Source organism: Amblyomma americanum, chromosome 7, assembly GCF_052857255.1.
Source record: "Amblyomma americanum isolate KBUSLIRL-KWMA chromosome 7, ASM5285725v1, whole genome shotgun sequence".
NCBI classification, from domain to species: Eukaryota; Metazoa; Arthropoda; class Arachnida; order Ixodida; family Ixodidae; genus Amblyomma; species Amblyomma americanum.
This window is the reverse complement of record NC_135503.1, coordinates 118,236,615-118,256,908: the sequence shown is the minus strand read 5'-3', so window position 1 is coordinate 118,256,908 and position 20,294 is coordinate 118,236,615. Positions and strand designations below refer to the sequence as shown.

At 43.2% G+C, this 20,294-nt stretch overlaps 1 protein-coding gene across 2 annotated transcripts in view; it reads left to right on the top strand.

The window, feature by feature from the left end:
- LOC144097419 (uncharacterized) overlaps window positions 1-20,294 on the top strand; it is a 53,912-nt gene that overhangs the window by 9,025 nt on the left and 24,593 nt on the right. For both annotated transcript variants that reach the window (XM_077630146.1, XM_077630145.1), the window contains exons 2-3: window positions 14,502-14,662; window positions 17,063-17,127. In XM_077630146.1, coding sequence (XP_077486272.1) covers window positions 14,502-14,662; window positions 17,063-17,127 — 226 coding nt within the window. The remainder of the gene's footprint in view (window positions 1-14,501; window positions 14,663-17,062; window positions 17,128-20,294) is intronic.

Here is a 20,294-nt window from a genome sequence, read left to right as displayed (position 1 = left end):
GTGTAGTCTGCTTTTGCGGGACCCGCCTTATTTCCGTACATAGGAAGCAGAGCGTGCGTTTCATATCAACAGGCGGTGTTCGTGTGTTGAGGAACTTGCCCGAGCCACCGTTTTTCTGAGAAATAAGTAAATTACTATCTACGCGCTAAGTGCTGGCTCTCGGCTAGTCCTGGCGCTGCGTTTACAAATTTTTCCAAAAAAAGTATGAATTAGGGAGCAAACCCTCTCCTACCACAAGTAACAGACGGCCGTGTTAATTCTGACAAGTTCAACATGCGATCATTTGCGGGAATTAATTCATGAAGTGAAGGTCGTGGCTGCATGCAATGCGCGGCCACCGCCAGTCTTCGATATGAACCAAACGCCGTCCTCTGCGAGCAAGGTAACATAAGTTGAGCTTCTTGAAGTACTTAGCGGTTTTAAATGGTCTCCGAGACTCCTACGAGAAATGGGCAAAATGGTCAAAGCAGCAAACGGCTGAGTTCTCAGTCCAAAAAAAAATTACATGATTGCACTTAAACCTGCTTAAGAGCGGAAATGCGAAAGCCTTTCCCTTTCCTCTGTTTCTCCTTCAATTTTTATTTGTAATATTCTCTCAAAACTTTTATTTTTTTGTTAAAGTTTTCTGTTTTATTTTCGATTTATTTACATTGTTGTTATTCATTTTCTACTTTTTTCGTTTTTATTTCTGATTGCAATTTATTTTTATTTTTAATTTCTTCGTAAACCGTCACTAACTGACCCGAAATGAGTCGCGCGACGTTTGCGACGCCCCGGTGTGAACCCTACTGAAAGGCCCGTTCACACTTACCTAAAAATCCGGCGAGCGAAGCGGATTCAGCTAGATTAGGCCGCTTTTGACGCCTACGCGGGTGGAAAGAAGCGCGGCGAGGCCGATCGGTCCGGGACCGATTTCTGCCGCCTGAAAAATTCGACGGCGACAAACATGGCGGCACCCTTTGAAGCAGGACCCCTCGCCTCGGAATGAATTCGTCGTTGTTGCTGCCTTTTTCGGCGCGTTCACAGGCAGCATGTGGAACACCGGTCCATCACTTCGTCTCACCTCACCTATAAGTAAACGTATAACTGATAATTCGCTCTATTTTTTTATTTACAGTAACGATTCTGCAGCTACTAGGCTAAAGGGGAGCGCCGGTTTTGTTTACAGTACTAGTTCCCGTCCTGATAAGCAGGTGTCGCCAATAGGCTGGACGTTTCATTGTAATTCTGTTTGCATACGCCGAACTAAAAATAGGAATGTACCAGCGTTTACATACGTAAACGTGTATATGGCAATGGGGCACAGACAGCATCGATTTATGCTCTTTACTTGCCACATCTGTGTACTCCCCGAGCGGTGATGCGGTGGCCGCGAAGTGTGTGGAAAAGCGAGAAACACCGGCGGCGCAGCGGCTCCGCCACGCCCGGGCGTCAACAGATGGGAACAGGTCCTAGTTTTTTCGGCGAAGCGCATCCGCTTCGCTCACAGGGTTTTTGACAAGTGTGAACGCGTCTTAAGGGGAGCGGGCGAAAGTGTCCCACGCGGCAACTATGTGAACGCAGAGCCTACTGTACAATAAGGTAACAGATAAATATAATAAAGTTAAAAAAAACGTAGAGTCTTGGCCCAACGAAACCAATTGAGAGATGTTCAGAATCGCGCATCCTAGTCTGCTGCATTTTTCTCGTTTCTCAAAGTTAAATAATAAGTTAATCCTAAGAGCGTGCGTTTTTAGGCTAGTCGGTCAATAACGATAAATAAAAGAGGGTACTGCACTTGTTGTCTTCCCTTCTTGTCCGTGTCTTTTTGTGCGCAGTACCCCCTTTTAGTTAATTCTAATAAGCTCACTCTTTATTTATTGATTTGAACAAACTTCCAATACCAAGCCGCTAGCAGCGTTGTTTCCATCAAGGTACGACTTACTTAGCTTTGGTTATGGGCCTTATAAGATACCTAACACTTGACCAGCTGCTCTTTCACATCTTAGTCCCAATGCGCTCGCAAAGGCTCATCGGGGAGAGGACTTTAGAAAAAAATACGAATTTTATTATCTAAGACGCGTCTTGGAACGTTGAAGTGGCATCGTTTTCACGTGAAAGCTTTCTGTATTATGCGACTTGTGGTTGAAGTCCAGCGAAAAACTACTTTACTTAAGTGGTACCTTGGTGCGAAGGTTGCAGTCAGAGGTTTCCGAAAGCGCTCTACAGCTTTTCCTTTGACACTTTCTTCATCAAGTCAGTAATTAAAAAGACAGCTAATTCGCCTTCGCTAATTAAGTTTCAAGAACGAAAAAATAGTGCAGATTTGGTCGCGCGATTCTAAACAACCCTCACTTTGTTTCATAGGGCTAAGACCTTCCGTGTTTTTTAAAAACTTCTTTCAATTTATCTGGGACACCTGGTATATGTGAATATTGTGCACTGTGCTGAGCTTTCCAACCTGGGGCAGGAGCATTTGCAAGGCCAAATGCCTTTAACTCCTGCTGCATTCTCTGTGTAGAGAGAAATGAAATAAAAATAGCGAGTGTTTATCTGTGAGCGACGCCCAGCGCCTGGCATTGGTACTAATGGTCAAAGGCCATGCCCGCCATGGTGTTCCATTTGATGGACATGATGCTACGCTATACATGGCTTAGCTATGGTGGGCTGTAGCTATGCTAGGTTTCGTCAAGGTCACCTTCAAGGTAAGGCTTGACACAAACTCATTGAGCGGGTTAGGCCTATTGAAATAGTGCTTTCGCACTTAAAAGCAAAGCAGGTTTTTTTTTCATTTTTAGAACGGAGCACCTATGCGAGAAAATAAATTGTTTTATTATGAGGAATACGGAAGAGCGGTCAGCCAGTGCCACTAAGCCTAACGTTGTCGCAGTCTGCTCTGCAGCGGCTTCTTACCTCACAGATGTCACAACACCATTTTTAAATGTTCAAAGCCATCCGCCACATTACAGTAGTCGATGGAACCAAGTACCCTATTCCAGAATTCCTGGTAATGGTGGGAGAAATTTCGGTTTATTACTTCGTGAATGGTTATACAGTCGATTAGAATTTGCTGACGCACCTTCTGCCGTAATGAAATTACTAGAATGGTAAAAACAGTTATGGAGCCTAGTAAATGCCTTTTACAAAGCATGCAAAACAAGATCGCAATGAAAAATGGCTGGTTGATGGGGTTTAACGTTCCAAACGGAATCAGGCTATGACATACGTCGTAGGGCAGGTCTCCGGATAATTTCGACTACGTGGGGTTCTTTAATTCGCAGTGACACCGCATGGTACACGCCTCTCAGCACATCGCCTCCATCGAAATTCTACCGACTCGTACAGGTTCCAACCCGCGTCTTTACAGCCACAAGTCAAGCACCATAACCACTGAAGTAGCGTGGCGGCTCCAAATTACAAGTATTGAGAATTCTCGAGTTCTCCACGGGTTAAAAGAGCAGGACCATAGCCAAGTTCTTTATGCAAGAACAAGTTTTGTCAATTCCCCCGCAAGCAGAAGATTGGACAGCCGTCGTCGTGGCTCATTTAGTTGGGCACCGGGCATGAAATTCGGAGGTCCTGGTTTCGGGTCCCACCGGCTGCATGTGGTTGATTTTTCTTCTGCTTTCTAATCAATTATCGTTAAAATAATTACCTTATGAGGCTCTCATTGACGAACACAAGGAATTACTTTTTTAAAAATCCCCTATGCTCTGTTGTTTCGGTAAGTTTTGGCTTCCCTTTATTTGTCATAATCAGCCCGTCTTTTACCTTCCCTTGTCGGCTCAACAGATAACGAAAGCCTCTATTCTGGCAGTCTTGATGCCATAAGTAGCTAAAGAGGGTTCTCGCACAGCTTCCGCCCTCGCCGTTGGATCACGTTCACACGTGGCACTCGCAGAACTTTAGGGCGCATGAACGAGAGTGGCGCTAGTTCGCTTACACTGCACATAAGTACCCTCGAGAATAGAAGATTGTATAGCCGTCGCCGTTGCTTAGTCGGTAGAGAACGGGACGCGAATTTCAAACGTCGGGTGTTCCGATCTCACCGGCGGCATGCAGTTTTTCTCCCGCTTTTCAAATAATTATCTTTAAAATAATTACCCTCTTAACCTCCCATTGATAATCAGCAGAAATTATTTAAAAGCATCGCTTATGTTTCTTGGTTTCGGTGACTGTTGGCTACCGTCATGTAAAACAAAAATGTGGCTTTTACGTTTGATGTATACCTCGAATTATGTAAGTGAAATAAATTATATGCATTTCATTTCAACACTCTTTCTGAAAAAATGAGTGGTTATTGTGAGCACTGCTTTTTCTGCACGAACTTTAAGTTTACGTAATATCTTTATGAAGAACCTCATTGAAGGCGGTGAAAAAATTCTGCCTGGTTACAACACTCCAACCGATTGTACACCTCTGTGTCAAGAGGAGGAGCAGTATAAACTCTTAACGAAGCTGCAAGAACAAAAATGTGGATTTTACGATTGATGTAAATCTCGAATTATGTAAGTGAAATAAATTATATGCATTTCATTTCAACACTGTTTCTGAAAAAAGAGAGTGCTTATAGTGAGCACTGCTGTGTCTGCACGAACTTTAAGTTCACGTAATATCTTCATGACAAACTTCATTGAAGACGGGGAAAAAATCTGCCGGATTACAACACTCCTACAGATCATACACATCTTTGTCAAGAGGAGGAGCAGTATAAACTCTTAATCAAGCTCCAAGAATAAAAATATGGATTTTACGATTGATGTAAATCTTGAATTATGTCAGTGAAATAAATTATATGCATTTCATTTCAATACTCAGTTTCTGAAAAAAATGAGTGCTTGTTGTAAGCACTGCTGTGTCTGCATGAACTTTAAGTTTACGTAATATATTTATGAAAAACTTAATTGAAGACGGCGAAAAATTCTGCCGGGTTACAACACTCCAACCGATCGTACACCTCTTTGTCAAGAGAAGCTGCAAGAACAAAAATAATGATTTCACGATTGATGTAAATCTCGAATTATGTAAGGGAGAAAAACTATATGCACTTCATTTCAATACTCAGTTTCTGAAAAAAATGAGTGCTTATTGTGAGCACTGCTGTCTCTGCACGAACTTTAAATTTACGCAATATCTTTATGAGAAACTTCATTGAAGACGGTGAAAAATCTGCCGGGTTACAACACTCCAACCGATCGTACACGTCTCTGTCAAGAGAAGCTGCAAGAAAAAAATATGGATTTTACGATTGATGTAAATCTCGAATTATGTAAGTGAAAGTAATTATATGCATTTCATTTCAATACTCAGGTTCTGAAAAAAAAATGAGTGCTTATTGTGAGCACTGCAGTGTCTGCACGAACTTTAAGTTTACGTAATACCTTTATGAAAAACTTCGTTGAAGACGGTGAAAATATATGCCTGGTTACAACACTCCCATCGATCGTACCCCTCTTTGTTAAGAGAGGGAGCAGTATTAATCTTAGTCAAGCTGCAAGTACCTCACAAGATTATAAACATGGCAAATTTATATCGTCCATAATTAAAATGTCTTGGTGGGTTCTGTAGTATTGTAATATAGTGGCATACTCGACTTACAAGTCTACTCACCATCGATATTTAGAGGAAGTGGAAAAAAAATCCTTCAGTATGACCATGCAAAGCAAAATAGCCCTGCTTTAATGGCAGAAGACTCCTACAGTGATACTTCTACAAAGCTTGCTTACAATGTACAATTTCGCTGCAGTTGTTTATTGTTGCTAACTTGTGGACTAGAAAAGCGGCAACATCGGCCTCAATTGTGCATATATTTTGTTACGTATTAGGGAGGTATTTTTTTTTCAGGCTATACGGTAGGTGTTTCTGGAAACTTCCCAGTAATTCCGTTATTTCGAACCAGAAATGCTGCTTGTAACCGCAGAACAATTAACAACTGCCCATAACCAACTATGGCTTATCGCGACACGAACTCGATTATATAAAAATATATTGGCGTGCGGAGATGAATAAAGTAGAGGGAGACATAGGCCTAACAATGTGGCACAATAGTATTTGTATGGGGCCCCGCTCCAGCCTTATATGTTGTTGTTGTTATTGCCTCAAATATGATGGCACATACCCACGGTGGGGGATTGGCGAGGGTTTGGTGCAGATCCAATGGCCCCGGAAAGGAAGACGAGGTAGCGCTCTCGTGACCTGAGCGCTCATGCCTCGGATAACAAAGCCAGCGACACAGTGCTCCTCTCTAAAAGACAGGTCGGTGTGGGAGCTTCCTCTTACGACTAGAGCGAAATGGAAGGCCCATGGTGGAGGCGTTTCTGTTGCCGTCATTCAGCTGGTCAGGGAAATCTGGGCTTACCATCTCCCTGGCATCGCGTAACAAAGTCCTAGCTCACTTCCATCGATCAGCAAAGTTCTCGGAAGCTCGTAAACTGGAGAGCTGAACTCAATATCAATCTCTGCCTGCCGTGGTCGAAAATCTTCGACGTACCGACTCTAGCCCCGCGTACGGGTTAACGGGGCCAAACGGCGGCATGAAGTCGCCGTTGCGGTGCCGGATAGCCACCGATTGCCGGATTAATTATACAGGCGTGACCTGACGGGCGTTCCCAACAAGAAAAGCTGCTTGGCAAGAAGCCTGGCCGGGGGATTTCCGCTCCCTCTTATGAGGTGTGTGCTGACCACCGAGTTCGAGGGCTGAAACCGAGCAGTCTCTCCGCAGACAACTTGTCGTCCTGTGCCGGGTTCCTGTGTGCTGCTGTGCAAAGGAAAAGATTGATTGAGACTCTGCGCTGTGGCACTTGGTTTTTCTCTAGCCCTTCTTTTCTAGTGCGCACTGCACGCTCAGCCATCCATTGGACAGGGGGTATAAAGGGGGCTCTCATCAGATGGCACACGCGGTTCGGCTGCAAGAACCACGCGTTGACCGCACCTAAAAACTGCGGACCATTGTCTGACGCGGCTGCGTGGGGTAAGCCGAAGCACGCGAAAATCCCACGCAGGGCTTCAACAGCTGCTTCAGCCGGCGCAGGTTTGAGAGACACTGGCTAAAACCAATTTGGCTCCTCGTCCACAAGAACAACAATCATGTGCCCTTCAAGTGCTTCTGCGTACTACGTGCCCAGGTGAGACCAACGGCTGTTGGTCGCTGGCCAGCTCGAAGGACTCTGCGCCGGAGGTAGCGGCAAACATTGCACGCAGTGCGGGCTACGCCTCTCAAGGTTCTCAATTTCCTGGTCTTAGCCCGGATGCAAGTAAAGCAAGCGTTTCGGCCAGGTCCTCTGCCATGCAGCCTTTACGTCGGGATTGCGCGTCTGGTGTCGCCACTATGATTCATTCGGCAAGTGGTGGAGCGACGACTTCAGGCAATGGAAGTAATCGTGAATTTGCTAAGCTTATCTATATTGTTTGTACGGAATAAGCAATTTTTCACGTATTCTAAACGAAGGTATACCGAGCTAATATCTGCTTGCAAGACTACTGTTACCCTTAAAGCGATAAAGGAGAAAGACGCCTAGCACCAGAAATGGAAGGCAAACAAAACTAATCATTTCTACCTACATCAGTTTCGTTCGACTAAGAAGGCCGTGGTCGCTGTTACAAAAAAAAAAGGAAAAATATAGTGCTCACTGCAGGCCCAAAGACAAAAAAAAATGTAGGAGGATGTTAACAACGTACTACTCAAATTGCCTCAGCAATGCACAGCTCCTGATTTAGTTGATGCTAGTACAGTAAAAATATTTAACGCATATTTTTATGACACTGCTAAGCAACTACACAGCCCAGTAGTCTTATTTAATTATGCCAAAGGTACACATACAGCAAAAGAAAAAAATATTTTCTTTTGATGTCTCAGATTGTTTGTAAATCAACGCAATAGTTTCTAGTTGACCGAACAGTAAAATTACTGGCTGTGATAGCAAACCTAAGTGTTCTAAAATAGAGTATTGATGTACTAAAACCAATATTGTCGAATTTTTTTTATGTAACAGGGTTATTTTAATTACACTATGCAACAGGGCCTTTTAGTTGCCGGCCCATATCTTGGTTACGCGTTGTGAATACGGTCTTCGAAAAAGTAGGCTCAATACGGCTGCAAAAATATCTGAATTAAATTTACATAACTTCGTCTTCTGAGCCTTGTTTTTGTTTAATAAATCAATAATTTTCGCGGTAATGGAACTAACGCAAACCATTTATTCTTCATTGCATAACATTAACATACTGGAAGTTTTACTTTGGACCTTAAGCAGGCTTTCGATAGAGTCCCGCATACAGTTTATTAGAAAAACTACAGCTGTATCGCTTTAGATCAAGAAGTTTAAGATTTTGCTCAAGTTACCTGAAAAATGAACCGCATTCTTCATAAACGTTCTTCACAAACTCAGGATTCGGTTTTCGGGCCGATTATGTTTTCTATGGGCGCTAACAACCTACGATCAAATCTAGTTGTATTTAAAGAAATATGTATACTCACATAGAACACTCGTATTTTCAATAAAAGCAGTAAAGCAGATAGGCGTTATAAACAGCAGTAAATTACTGAACTTTATTTTTGGATGAGGGTATACTAGCCTAAACTTAATAGCTTCAAAAACACAAAATATTCACCTCTGCATAGTTCTGGTATAGTTACTAAAATTCAAATCAGAAATTGCGTTTGGAAAGAACAAGTGATATATTTTTACATTATGTTCGATTACAGCGTTAAATGAGAAACATAAGACTACTGTTTCCTCTAAATATGTGTTTTCAGTCTCGGCAGTATTGAAAACTAGAGCCCACTCTGGTATATTCGTTTTGAAAAGTATTTACTATGTATTTCACTGCCACTTTGCGTACTGTTGTATATTATGATTTTCTACTTTTCAAACAATTGGAACCGATTCCGCGCCTCCAGAAAATGGCCTCACGCATTCGGATGTTTTCTGAAAAAAAACAGACAATCTGCTCAATCTTTCCAAAACTTCAGATACTTAGGTTAATGCTGCGTTTATAATAAACGTGTCTCTAACACTCAAAACGTTTTGAAATATTGTAGGTTAAACTTCCTAATGAATCACTCTGGGTACAATGCCAAACTGTTACACCAGGACTGCGATCAAATTTATTCCTCTAGAAGCTTGAAATATTTATGTTCAACGCTTAATTTAGTTTTATGGTGAAAAGTATGTAATGAATATGCGCTTGAAGTGAAAGCGTCCAGAATCTTAGACTAATGTGCGGGAAATATTTTTATTACTATTTTTAGTTGCGTGCACTCTTCCTCATTTTCTCATTAATTCTTCAGTAGCTTATTTTATATAGTATTCTGAATTAAAAACAAATTTTGGCACTTGCAAGGGTGGACCCCATTCGACCTCAAGTAGCTTCATCTTTTGCCCAACAGGTTTTTATTTGCTGTTTAATTTGTAAATAAAACTTCGGATAAATAAAAACAGGGGCGCATTTTTTATGATACCGCTGTGCAGAGCTTCATTTCTTTTAAGAGCTGTAGGACGCCTATACAGTTATATACACCAAAATAACACACCATTCCACCTTGAAAATTCCCAACTAGAGTCTCACAAAGTTAATAAACTTCTGACCCTCCTATGTTCACTGGGTTTTCTGAAGACACTTAGGAGTTAGTCCCTATATTCATCTCGTCCAGCACAACAGCCCGTTCTCCTCTCCATCTGATAAGATTCGCGCTTAGGTAATAAATATTTATCTAGGTTAATTAATACCATGCGCACTATATCAAGATTTGGAGAATTCGCACTCTTTATTTCCTAGTGTAACGGGAAACATCGCTATTGATAAAGTGATAAAGATAAACAGTTGTGAACACTATGAGATGCGGAGAATGCCAATCAGGCAAAACACTGTTAGCGTTTAATGTGACCTTTAGCCACACGTTAACGTTTAGTACAAAGCATACACAAACAAGTGAAGTGCAAGCACATTAACGAGTCAGCTGTAAGAGGGAAAGTAGGGGTATTCAGGATTTCTGTCCAGAAGATATATGGTGCTTTAAATGAGGAAGACGAACTTAATCTTCAAACAATGAACAGTAATCTCACTGCTACCACTACAGTAGAAGTAGGCAGAAGGATTACTCGACTGGATACCGGCAAGCTATCTCAGGAGACGAAAGATCTGATTAGCATGAGAGCGTCTAGCCCTCTGGACAGATACAACTAGCAGAGCTAACGAAGTTAATAAATAAGCGCAAGGTAGCCGACATAAGGAAGTTTAATATGGATAGAACCGAGCATGCTCTAAACAACAGAGGTAGCTCCGTAATGACGAGGAAACTAGGCACAGGTAAAAACCGGATGAATGGGTTACGAGACAAGGAAAGCAATGTGGTTAGCAATAAGGAATAGATAGTTAAAATAGCCGTAGAGTTCTAGAAAAATTTATACAGTACCCATTGTAATCAGAACGTTAATGGGAGAGACACTAGCGAACAGCAAAGGATGATCCCGTCATTAACGAAAGAGAAAGTATATAAATCAATTCAAAGGAAAAAGCAGCTGGTAAGGATCAGGTAACAGCAGATGTGTTGAATTATGCAGACGAGATTGTGCTAGAAGAACTAGCCACCCTATATACGCACTGACTTATCACCTCGACTGTGCCAGACGCTTGGAGGAACGCTAACCTTATCTTATTTCATAAAAAAGGAGACGCCAAGTACATGAAAAAATTTCAGGCCGATCAGCTTGCTGTCTGTTGCCTAAAAGGTATTTAATAAGGTAATCGCTAATATAGTCAGGGCCAATCTATAGAGTACCCATTATAATCAGAACATAATAGACTTTAATGTAATAGACTTTAATCAACCAAATGTTCAGGGAGGCTTTAGTAAAGGATATTCCACGATAGTTCAAATTCACAATTTCAATCAGGTGATAGAGATGCGCAGAACATAACCAATATCTATATATAGCCTTCATTGATTACAAGAAAGCATTTGACTAAGTGGAAACATCAGCACTCATGCGTCATTGCGGAATCAGGGGGTATAAGAGCCTTATGTGGAAATACTGGAAGATATCTACACGAACTGCACAGCTACCATAGTCCTCCACCAATTTCTAATAACGAAGGGCGTCAGGCAGGGAGACGCCAGCTCGCCAATGCTATTCACCACCTGTTTACAGCAGGTATTTCGTGGCCAGCATTGGGAACAGTTGGGGCTAAGAGTAAATGGAGAATACGTAAAGAATCTGCTATTCGCTGCTGACATCGCCTTGCTGAGTCACTGAAGAGATGAACGGCAAAGCATGATCATTGAGTTAGACAGACCGAGCAGAACGGTGGGTCTACAATTAGCATGCAAAAAAACCAAACTAATGTTCAACAGTCCAGCAAGAGAACAGCAGTTCACAATTGGCAGCGATGTGCTAAAAGTAGTACAGGAAAACGTCTACTTGGGACAGGCAGTGAGAGCTGGTCTGGACCATGAGAGGGAAATATTTAGAAGGATAAAAGTGGGGTGGAGCGCATATGGCAGGTTATATCAGGTCATTGAATGGCAGTTTACAAACTTCCCTCAAGAGAAAAGTATAGATCAGCTGTATCTGATTTGTACTCACCTACGGGGCAGAACCGTGGAGGCTAACGAAAAGGAGTCAGCTTAAGTTAAGGACAGCACAGCAAGCCATGGAAAGAAAAATGTTAGTAGTATCGTTAAGAGACCGGAAGCGGGCAAAGTGGGTGAGAGAACAAAGGCGGGTTAATGACATCGAAATCAAGAAGAAATGGGGTTGAGCAGGGCATGTATAACTGCTGGTCCTTAAGGTTAAGGCAGTGGATACCACGACAAGCCAAGCGCAGCAGGTGGTGGCGAGAAGTTATGTCGATGAGATTACGTTGTTTGCGGGCATACGGTGGGTACAGCTGGCATAAGACAGGGTTAATTGGAGAGACATGGAGAGTCCACTGCTCTGAAATTGGCGTTGTGAGGCTGATGATGATGATGATGATCTCAGCAAGCCATAAGTTTTTAAGCTATGCCACCGGAATAAGCGAAACCGTGCTTGCGGTATAGGAAACGTGAGTTTTCGGCACGGTGAGAGTGTTTCTGAAAACTATTTGTTGTATTTTCGTTTAAATGAAAAGATATCGGTACGAAATGAGCCGGTTTCTTAAGCAACAAATTCAACCACACTAATATCAGAAGCATGAAACGAAAATACGCGGTCTGTTTCTTGAATCTAAGAATTCAAAATTTTGTTCTCTGCTTAGCTCTGTTTGGTATCTCCGGTACATCAGGCTGGTATCTCTGGTACATCAGGGATTTCACCGCTTTACTATGATGAAACCTGAATGAGAGGCATGCAGATCCGAAAAACGCCAAATACACTGGAGCCATAGCACTTTTGTAACGCTGTTAAAATGACAAGAGAGGCGACAGACCGTTTTTTGAACACAGAGCAATCGCTAAGTCACAGTTGTGGCTGAGGGCAATCACGACTAATTGTGAAGCGGCGGCGGAGGACGTATTCGACCCGTTTGTAAATAAGGGGTCTTCTTTTGTTTCTTCGCCTTTTGTGTTTGCATAGTTAATCGATATATACGATAAGAAGGTGAGGTGTCGCACACCGTGAGAAGGACATGCTGGAGAATTTTATTGCGAAAGCACTACTTAAAGAGGTCAAACGAACCAAGAACATTCGGAGTCCCTGACCTTGAGAGTGCAGAATTGAAATAAATATTGCCGCGACTGGGTTTGGAGCCACCGGCGAGACAAACAGATCGAGTTCGCTGGCCACTACGCCAGAGCACTATGCTATCGCCGTAGCGATCGCACCACGTGTTACACTGCAACATACTCTCCCGTTGTTCATTGCACATAGTAGTCTTCACCAACTTCCATCTGCGGCGCAAACAGATCATATCAGATTAACCTCTATCACAGCTTAACATGAGTTTAATATCGTCGCCAGACGTGCCGATGACCCAGCAAAGCAAAACCGTGAGCCAACCAGGTCTTTCTTTCGCAGGTCTAATTGGTTTACCTACTTTAAAACCCTACCCCCTTTTTTCAGATATATATAACGGCTGTACAGTGCGTACAGCTACATTAGGTTTCAAATATATATTCCTTTCAGAAATAATATTTTCCTTTCTACCGTTTTCTTTTTTGACAATTGAAATGTACTATTTACATACTCTCCCGGAATATACTTCACAACAAGAATATTTATAAGCGTTATCAGCATGCTGTATGATTTGACTGGTATGCACCGCTTGTTAAAAGAGACACTTCTCCAAAGCTCTACAGATGTAGCTGTGAAGGAACTCTGGGACCGAAACAAACATGAATACCCGATAGTTCTTTTTTTTTTCTGTTCAGAGGGACAGTGAAGAGCTAGTAAATAAATGAAGACCATAACGCGCGAGACCTTCGCATTGGCGCAAGAACTTCTACCTCGATCGGGACAGGCTGATGAGGCTTCAGTTGCCCTAATATATATGCCGATATTACATTTCTGCCACTTAATACACCGGACCACGCGTGTTCACAGAGAAGAAAGTTTGCAATGCTTTATACAGGTAATGCAAAGCTTCTACCTCGTGTTCTCAAACTCGGGGCGAGCATCTTTCACTCCCGCCACATTACTGGCCATTTACTTATCGCGCACGCAGCCACTACTTCGGTTAGCAACAAAAGATAAACTGTGCTCCCACTGTAACAAGACGTAAATAATTAACACACTTAATTCTTAAGCATACTTATTGTACGCAGAATACTTGGACAGAACAAAAATAAATAATGCTTGTTTTTCTCCAAGCCAGATGTTTGTGCTGTGTTTTATTAAATTTTGAGCAATTATTTTTTTCGGATCCTCTTCAGTAGATATTAAATCAGTAAGTAGACATGTTTGCATAATAAGCTATGCGAAGCAGTTACACTTAAAGTTTATTAGTTCACTGAAACCTTCAGTGTTAGCAAAGAAACTTCCTGTCTAGGAAATGTCTAGGAAAAAAATAAAAGTTAGAAACTGACAAGAATAACTGGGCCCACTCCACGGAAATTAGAAACCTCATCTAAAATTTTTCTGGCATGCACAGGAATGATGTTGATGTTCTTAGGAAGAAAATGTTACCAAAAATAGAGGTGAGAGCTGAAACAGAGTGTGTTTAGATGTGCTCTATTTGCTACACCAGGAACATTGTCTGAAATGTTTTAAATGCTGATAAATTTTCATAGTGAACAATATCTGGAGAGAATATACAAAATTTCAAAACAGGAGTTTTCTTTCAACCGCCATCTGAAGTCATCCTGGTGCCATGCTTTCTTGCGGCAGTTTATGTTGTTTTCTTATGGCAATTACACGGGAAGCTAAGCCCGTTGGCTTAGCAACAGAAAGAGTGTGATCTTGGCTGTACCAGAAGAGATGAAGTTAAAGGCCAAGTTTAATACCCAAATGAAGTCAACGATATGCCAAGAAAAGAGCTACGGATTTCATCCGTTAGTTAGCCAGAAAATACGGCTTCTAAATGTCGTCCACTCATCTTGACTGCAGATGATTGGATACTTCCGCAACATGACGGCAATCTACGCTTCCGCTCCTCCTGACGGCCAAAGTGCACCGCACTGTTTGCACGGTGTGCTGACGCAGTACCAACCGGACGGCGGCAACATTACCTACGTGTGGACCATGAGAGATAGCAACGGTGCCGAAAGGTAACCTATTTTTGTGTGCACGGCCTCTTCCTTCCGCCTTCAGCGCTATGAGTTCGGCTTACTACTGGAAAGTTTCTCATTACAATAAAATGCCATATCCAGCGCTACCGTACCCCGGCGCACAACACATCTGCATGCAGTTCTTTTTGCGGTGTAGTCGGCGCTCTGTGGCGCTCTGTGGTCACATCCGGTAATATGGCGAACTACACCCGCTGCTATGGACGAGGACGGTGCCGGCAATAAATATCAAGGTCCCATTACGCGCAACGGATATATCCCCGAAAGAAGTATATTTTGATGGCAGCCGCCGTAGCTCAGTTGGTAGAGCACCGTACACGAAATTTGGTGGCTGTCTTTTGGGACCCCACAAGCGGCATGTATTTGTGTTTTCTTCTGCTATCTAATCAATTGTCGTTAGCAATAAAAATTCACACTAACAATTTCTCATTGATTGAAACTACAAATAAACAAAAATAACCTATGTTTTTCCTGGTTTCAGTGGCTGTTGGCTTGCTTCCTTAGTTGATTTATGATAGCACCTTTTCTTCTCCATATAGTTCACAAGCTCTGCAGGAGCCCAGCAAAAAATTAGCAGCATAATCTGTGCTACGCCTAGATTACCCCACTGCAGGAATGTATTCGTGCTTTTCAGTGTTTTGACCTTATCCATAAACAGGGAACACCTCAAGGCATGTTCTCACTAAGAAACTTTAATGCAGTTGTTCCCTTGCGCCTGTTGTAAGCACCCAGCAAATGACACAGCTTATACGGCATTTGTGCTTAGAATCATCAACAAAAGCTGTAATTTAACTCTTTGCAAGAAACATATTTTCTAAAAGATGTTCCTCTATGATGAGGGGAAATTCATGAACCGTGCTTGTACTACTGGCAAGGAAATCATCCCGCACCTTCCTTCGGCAGCGTTACGAATATTGTGGGTCACAAAAAACGCCTGAAATACGCGTCAAAAAACTAATGTTTCAGCCTACTGGAAGCTCGTCTCGTGCGGAGCTCAAATACTTAAGAGGACACTTTGGAACAACTAGATTAAATGATTCCTCTCATATATAAATACGAAAGGTGCGAGTAAGATTAAGAGTGGTTAATATAAATAAACAGTCACTAGATATTACAAATGCAAAGTCAAATCTTGCGCCTGTTGGTCCTTTCTAACACTCCATATGATAGATACCCTACTGCTTAAATCAATGTTTTGCACTAAAAACCCCATAAATTTATGTACATTAGCTGAACGCCTTTTTTTCTGAAAAACACTTACAAAACTGTGACTTTGCTATTGAAATTGATGGCTAATTTTTTTTTCGCCAAGACATAATTAAATAATGAGATTCAAGATAGCTTAGAAATTTATTTCTTGACGTTTGTGCGAATATTACATTTTGAAGAGTGAATCGAACGCAAGTAAATCCTTGCTGTCGAATTGATTTAGAATTTATCTGCTAAAACCGAGTCCATTACGATTTAATTATTGATGTAAGTGAATCAAACACAGATCTAGAATTTTTGACAGTAGACACTGATGGGGCACATAATTCTAGAAATGAATAACTTCTGCAAATTAGCGCAGACTTACAGGCGTTGTTGCAGTACGGCTCTATAATGTACTGACATAGAGCTATTGCTGTTCAAACATGCAACTTTCATCTCCGCTAAGCGGTACTCAACACGACGGCAGTACGTAAGCCCTGTTACTTTTAAGCTGTGTGTATAAGACAAAATACCTTTCACTATTGACGACTGTAACGAATCATCTACGGCTACATATCAGTGGATGAGAGGGGCGGGAAGCGCGTATGAGCCATGAACTCCAAAATGGGGCTTCAAAACTAGTTTTTGCTAAATTTGCCTGAGCCTGCCTTGTCGCCGAAACTAAGCGCCTTATATGACCGTTAAGCACGCCGGGACTTCATTGGACAGTATCATGGCGCTGAACCCTCGATCCCGCGCGTCTCAACCGCGGTAGATGATTGTGCGGCGCTGAAGTGGACCTTGTCGTGAAACTGTCGTCGATGGAAACTTGGCCGTGCTTGATTTCAACGGCGCGCTTTTTATTCGAAAATTAATTGAAAATTTTAGATTGCACTCGAGTCACTTCGAGAAGTATTATACACGCAATGTGCGGTTTATTAAGTGAATCGAATGGAAGGGCATTCGCTATTCGAAAACTTTAAATATTCTCGAGTACCTACATATTTGTCAACTTCAGAGGCTTCTTGTTTTCGCCGTGTTCTTTTGTATTTCAAGTAGTTCATGGATTGGGCATATTTTATCTCTTTGCTGTTTTGAGCTTGAAAAATTTTTCTTCCGAAAAATTCTACTTACCTGTACCGAATAATGGGCCTGTAGAATGATCACAGAAATGTTTATTTTTCTTTCAAGCACAATCGTTCATCAAGTAACGAAAGGACCTTCCCCGGATAAAGTGTACGTTGTCAGTTCCAATGGTAAGAAATTGCTTTTGAAACGACTTTAAAAAGGCTTATTTTTTACCCACAGTGCCACACGTGGTATTGATTTCTTAGTGCGTGCGTGCGTGCGTGCGCGTGCACGCACGCGCGTGTGTGTGTGTGTGCGTGTGTGCGCGCGTGCGCTCGCGCGCGTGTGCGTGTGCGTGTGCGTGTGCGTGTGCGTGTGTGTGTGTGTGTGTGTGTGTGTGTGTGTGTGTGTGTGTGTGTGTGTGTGTGTGTGTGTGTGTGTGTGTGTGTGTGTGTGTGTGTGTGTGTGTGTGTGTGTGTGTGTGTGTGTGTGTGTGTGTGTGTGTGTGTGTGTGTGTGTGTGTGTGTGTGTGTGGAGAGGTAGAGAGATGGGGAATACAATGCAAAAATCAACCTGAATGGCGGTGCCAACACTCTGTGGTGATAAATAATAAGTAGTAATAGTAATAGTTGGAAAAATTAATTCAACAACACTGTTCTAGTTCTGAATTTTATGTTTTTTGGTCATTACCAAAGCTCTCGGATATGCGCTGTGAGGAAAAAATATGTTCGGGTTTTAACGTAGCTAAACTGAATAGATCTGCAAAAGGCCGTGCTAAGCCTGGTTGGCTCATGGTTTTGCTTTTCTGGGTCATTGGCACGTCTGGCGACGACATTAGGTTCCGGTTAAGCTATGATTGAGGTTAAGCTGATGTGATATGTTCGCGCCACACATGGAAGTTGATGAAGACGACTATGTGCAACGCAAAGCGCGGTAGAGTGCTGCAGTTTAATACGACGCTTGATCGGTTGCGTGCTCTCGTGCTGTGGCCATCGAACCTGACCTCTTCGCGCTTCCATGGGCTTGAATCCCAGTCCCAGCAATATTTATTTCATTTATTTGTGCAAGGTCAAGACTTCTGCTATGACGCGACTTTTGCGGCTTTGTTGTGAAGTAGAGCTTTCGATCTAAAAAACTGCTGGCGGTTTAGCATCGCCAAGCACGGAATATTGTGCGAAAGCTCGGTTTTTGCAGGCGCGGAAACCACCGCCACGTACCCCAAAGGGCGAATGACATGTCCACTGACCTAGGGAGCCTGTTATGCGCTTTTCATTTCTTCGAAACTGAAGGGTAATAAACCTTCCGCAGTTTGAGAAAAGGAAAGGTGCATAACTGCTTCAATTTGTAGGTGGACGCCATCGCCTGCTCACAGACTGAGTGAGGTGTCCACTGACCCAGTGAGCCAGTTACGCTTGCGCTACTAAAAGGACACACACACACACACACACACACACACACACACACACACACACACACACACACACACACACACACACACACACACACACACACACACACACGCACGCACGCACGCACGCACACACACACACACACACACACACACACACACACACACACACACACACACACGCACGCACGCACGCACGCACGCACGCACGCACACACACACACACACACACACACACACACACACACACACACACACACACACACACACACACACACACACACACACACACACACACACACACACACACACACACACACACACACACACACACACACACACACACACACACACACACACACACACACGCACGCACGCACGCACGCACGCACGCACACACACACACACACACACACACACACACACACACACACACACACACACACACACACACACACACACACACACACACACCCGCACCCCCCCCCCCACACACACACACACACACGCGTGCTTGCGCGCGTCGCTGAAACAAGAGGAATGCGGCTAGTAGTGATTTCGCATTAAAATTGCGCTTTTTTTCTTTGACTATCAACTCTATTGAATGGAATATCTATCGTGGAAAAACCTAAGCTTCAGCTTTGTCCTACTCACTTCAATACTATGATACCTGTTGCAGGGTAGACATACTTGTGAGCTTGCTATAATTTGCAGGTACACACAGCCCTCTAATATCTGAACCATTGATAATTTCCTGTTATCAACTTTTAGTGCGAAAGCAGTGGTCCAGACGTATCAGCTTCGAGCAACAATATTGTCTTGTCTTGTGCTCTAGTGTCTCGTGCCTTGTACTTTGTGCCTTTTGCTAATGGGAGGAGGTCCCCGTGACTCCTGGGTAAAGATACCTTGTGGTGTCATCACAACCTGCTCACCGTAGTGCGTCATTTTCTACCCGCAAGCTGTGCTGCACCGTTGGGAATTTGGAGCGGAGATCAGGTATTATGGCCACCGAAAGTACAATGGCGCTTGTCTGCTGACCCGAAAGACGGGGCGGTCGAATTTCGATGGAGGCGAAATTCTTGATGCACGTGTACTGTGTGATGTCCTTGCACGTTAAAGAACACGAGGTGGCCGAAATTTCTGCAGCCCTTTATTACGGCGTCCCTTATAGGCTTAGTGGCTTTGGGTCGTTAAACCCCCGGAAACCAAACCATACATGCGCACTGCTCTCTGAGAGTTTAATTCATATGCCACGGTGTGGTTCAGTTTATGTCGGTGCTAAAGAAGACCTTCAATGAAATCCCCTTCGCTGTCCTGCGGACGGTATAATCACGCTCTGCCTTTGCGCTTGCCATAGACCAAGGGGTCCGCGTAGCCATTGGCCATGCTGACCAGACACTGGCACCTGTGAGGGGAAAGGGACAGGGCTGGTGTTGCAAAGTCACTGTTGAAATTTCTAGCCTTTTTAATCGCCCTTGCGAGGGCGAAATGCTGTCAGGCATTTTTTAGCGAAGTGCCAATCACTTCGCTGACATCAGGTGCCATATAAGAAGCTCTGTAGGCTGATATCTAATCTCTACTCTCGAAACTTCGGATTTGTGATGTCACACTGAAAAGTGTTACTGAAATTACACCATTCGACGCCATTCAGCAGCCCGCTCGGATTGTATGGAAGAATCGTCGCGCTACATGCCCGTCGCTGCACCACTCGTTCGAATCTGTGCCCTCAGCGGCAACGTGTTCCCTTGCCGTGTCGTGAGCCCATCGCCGGCATGAAGCTGTCCACATGGATGTGCAAAATGATTGCTTTTTTTTCTAAGGAACTAAGAAATTCCTGGAGGAGGGGTTCATTCGCCGCAACGGCAGAATTAGAACTGCGACCTCCACAAGATCACTAGAGCCAAATGGGAGTTGCTGCTAAATCTAGTCAAGTGTGAGAACATCAGC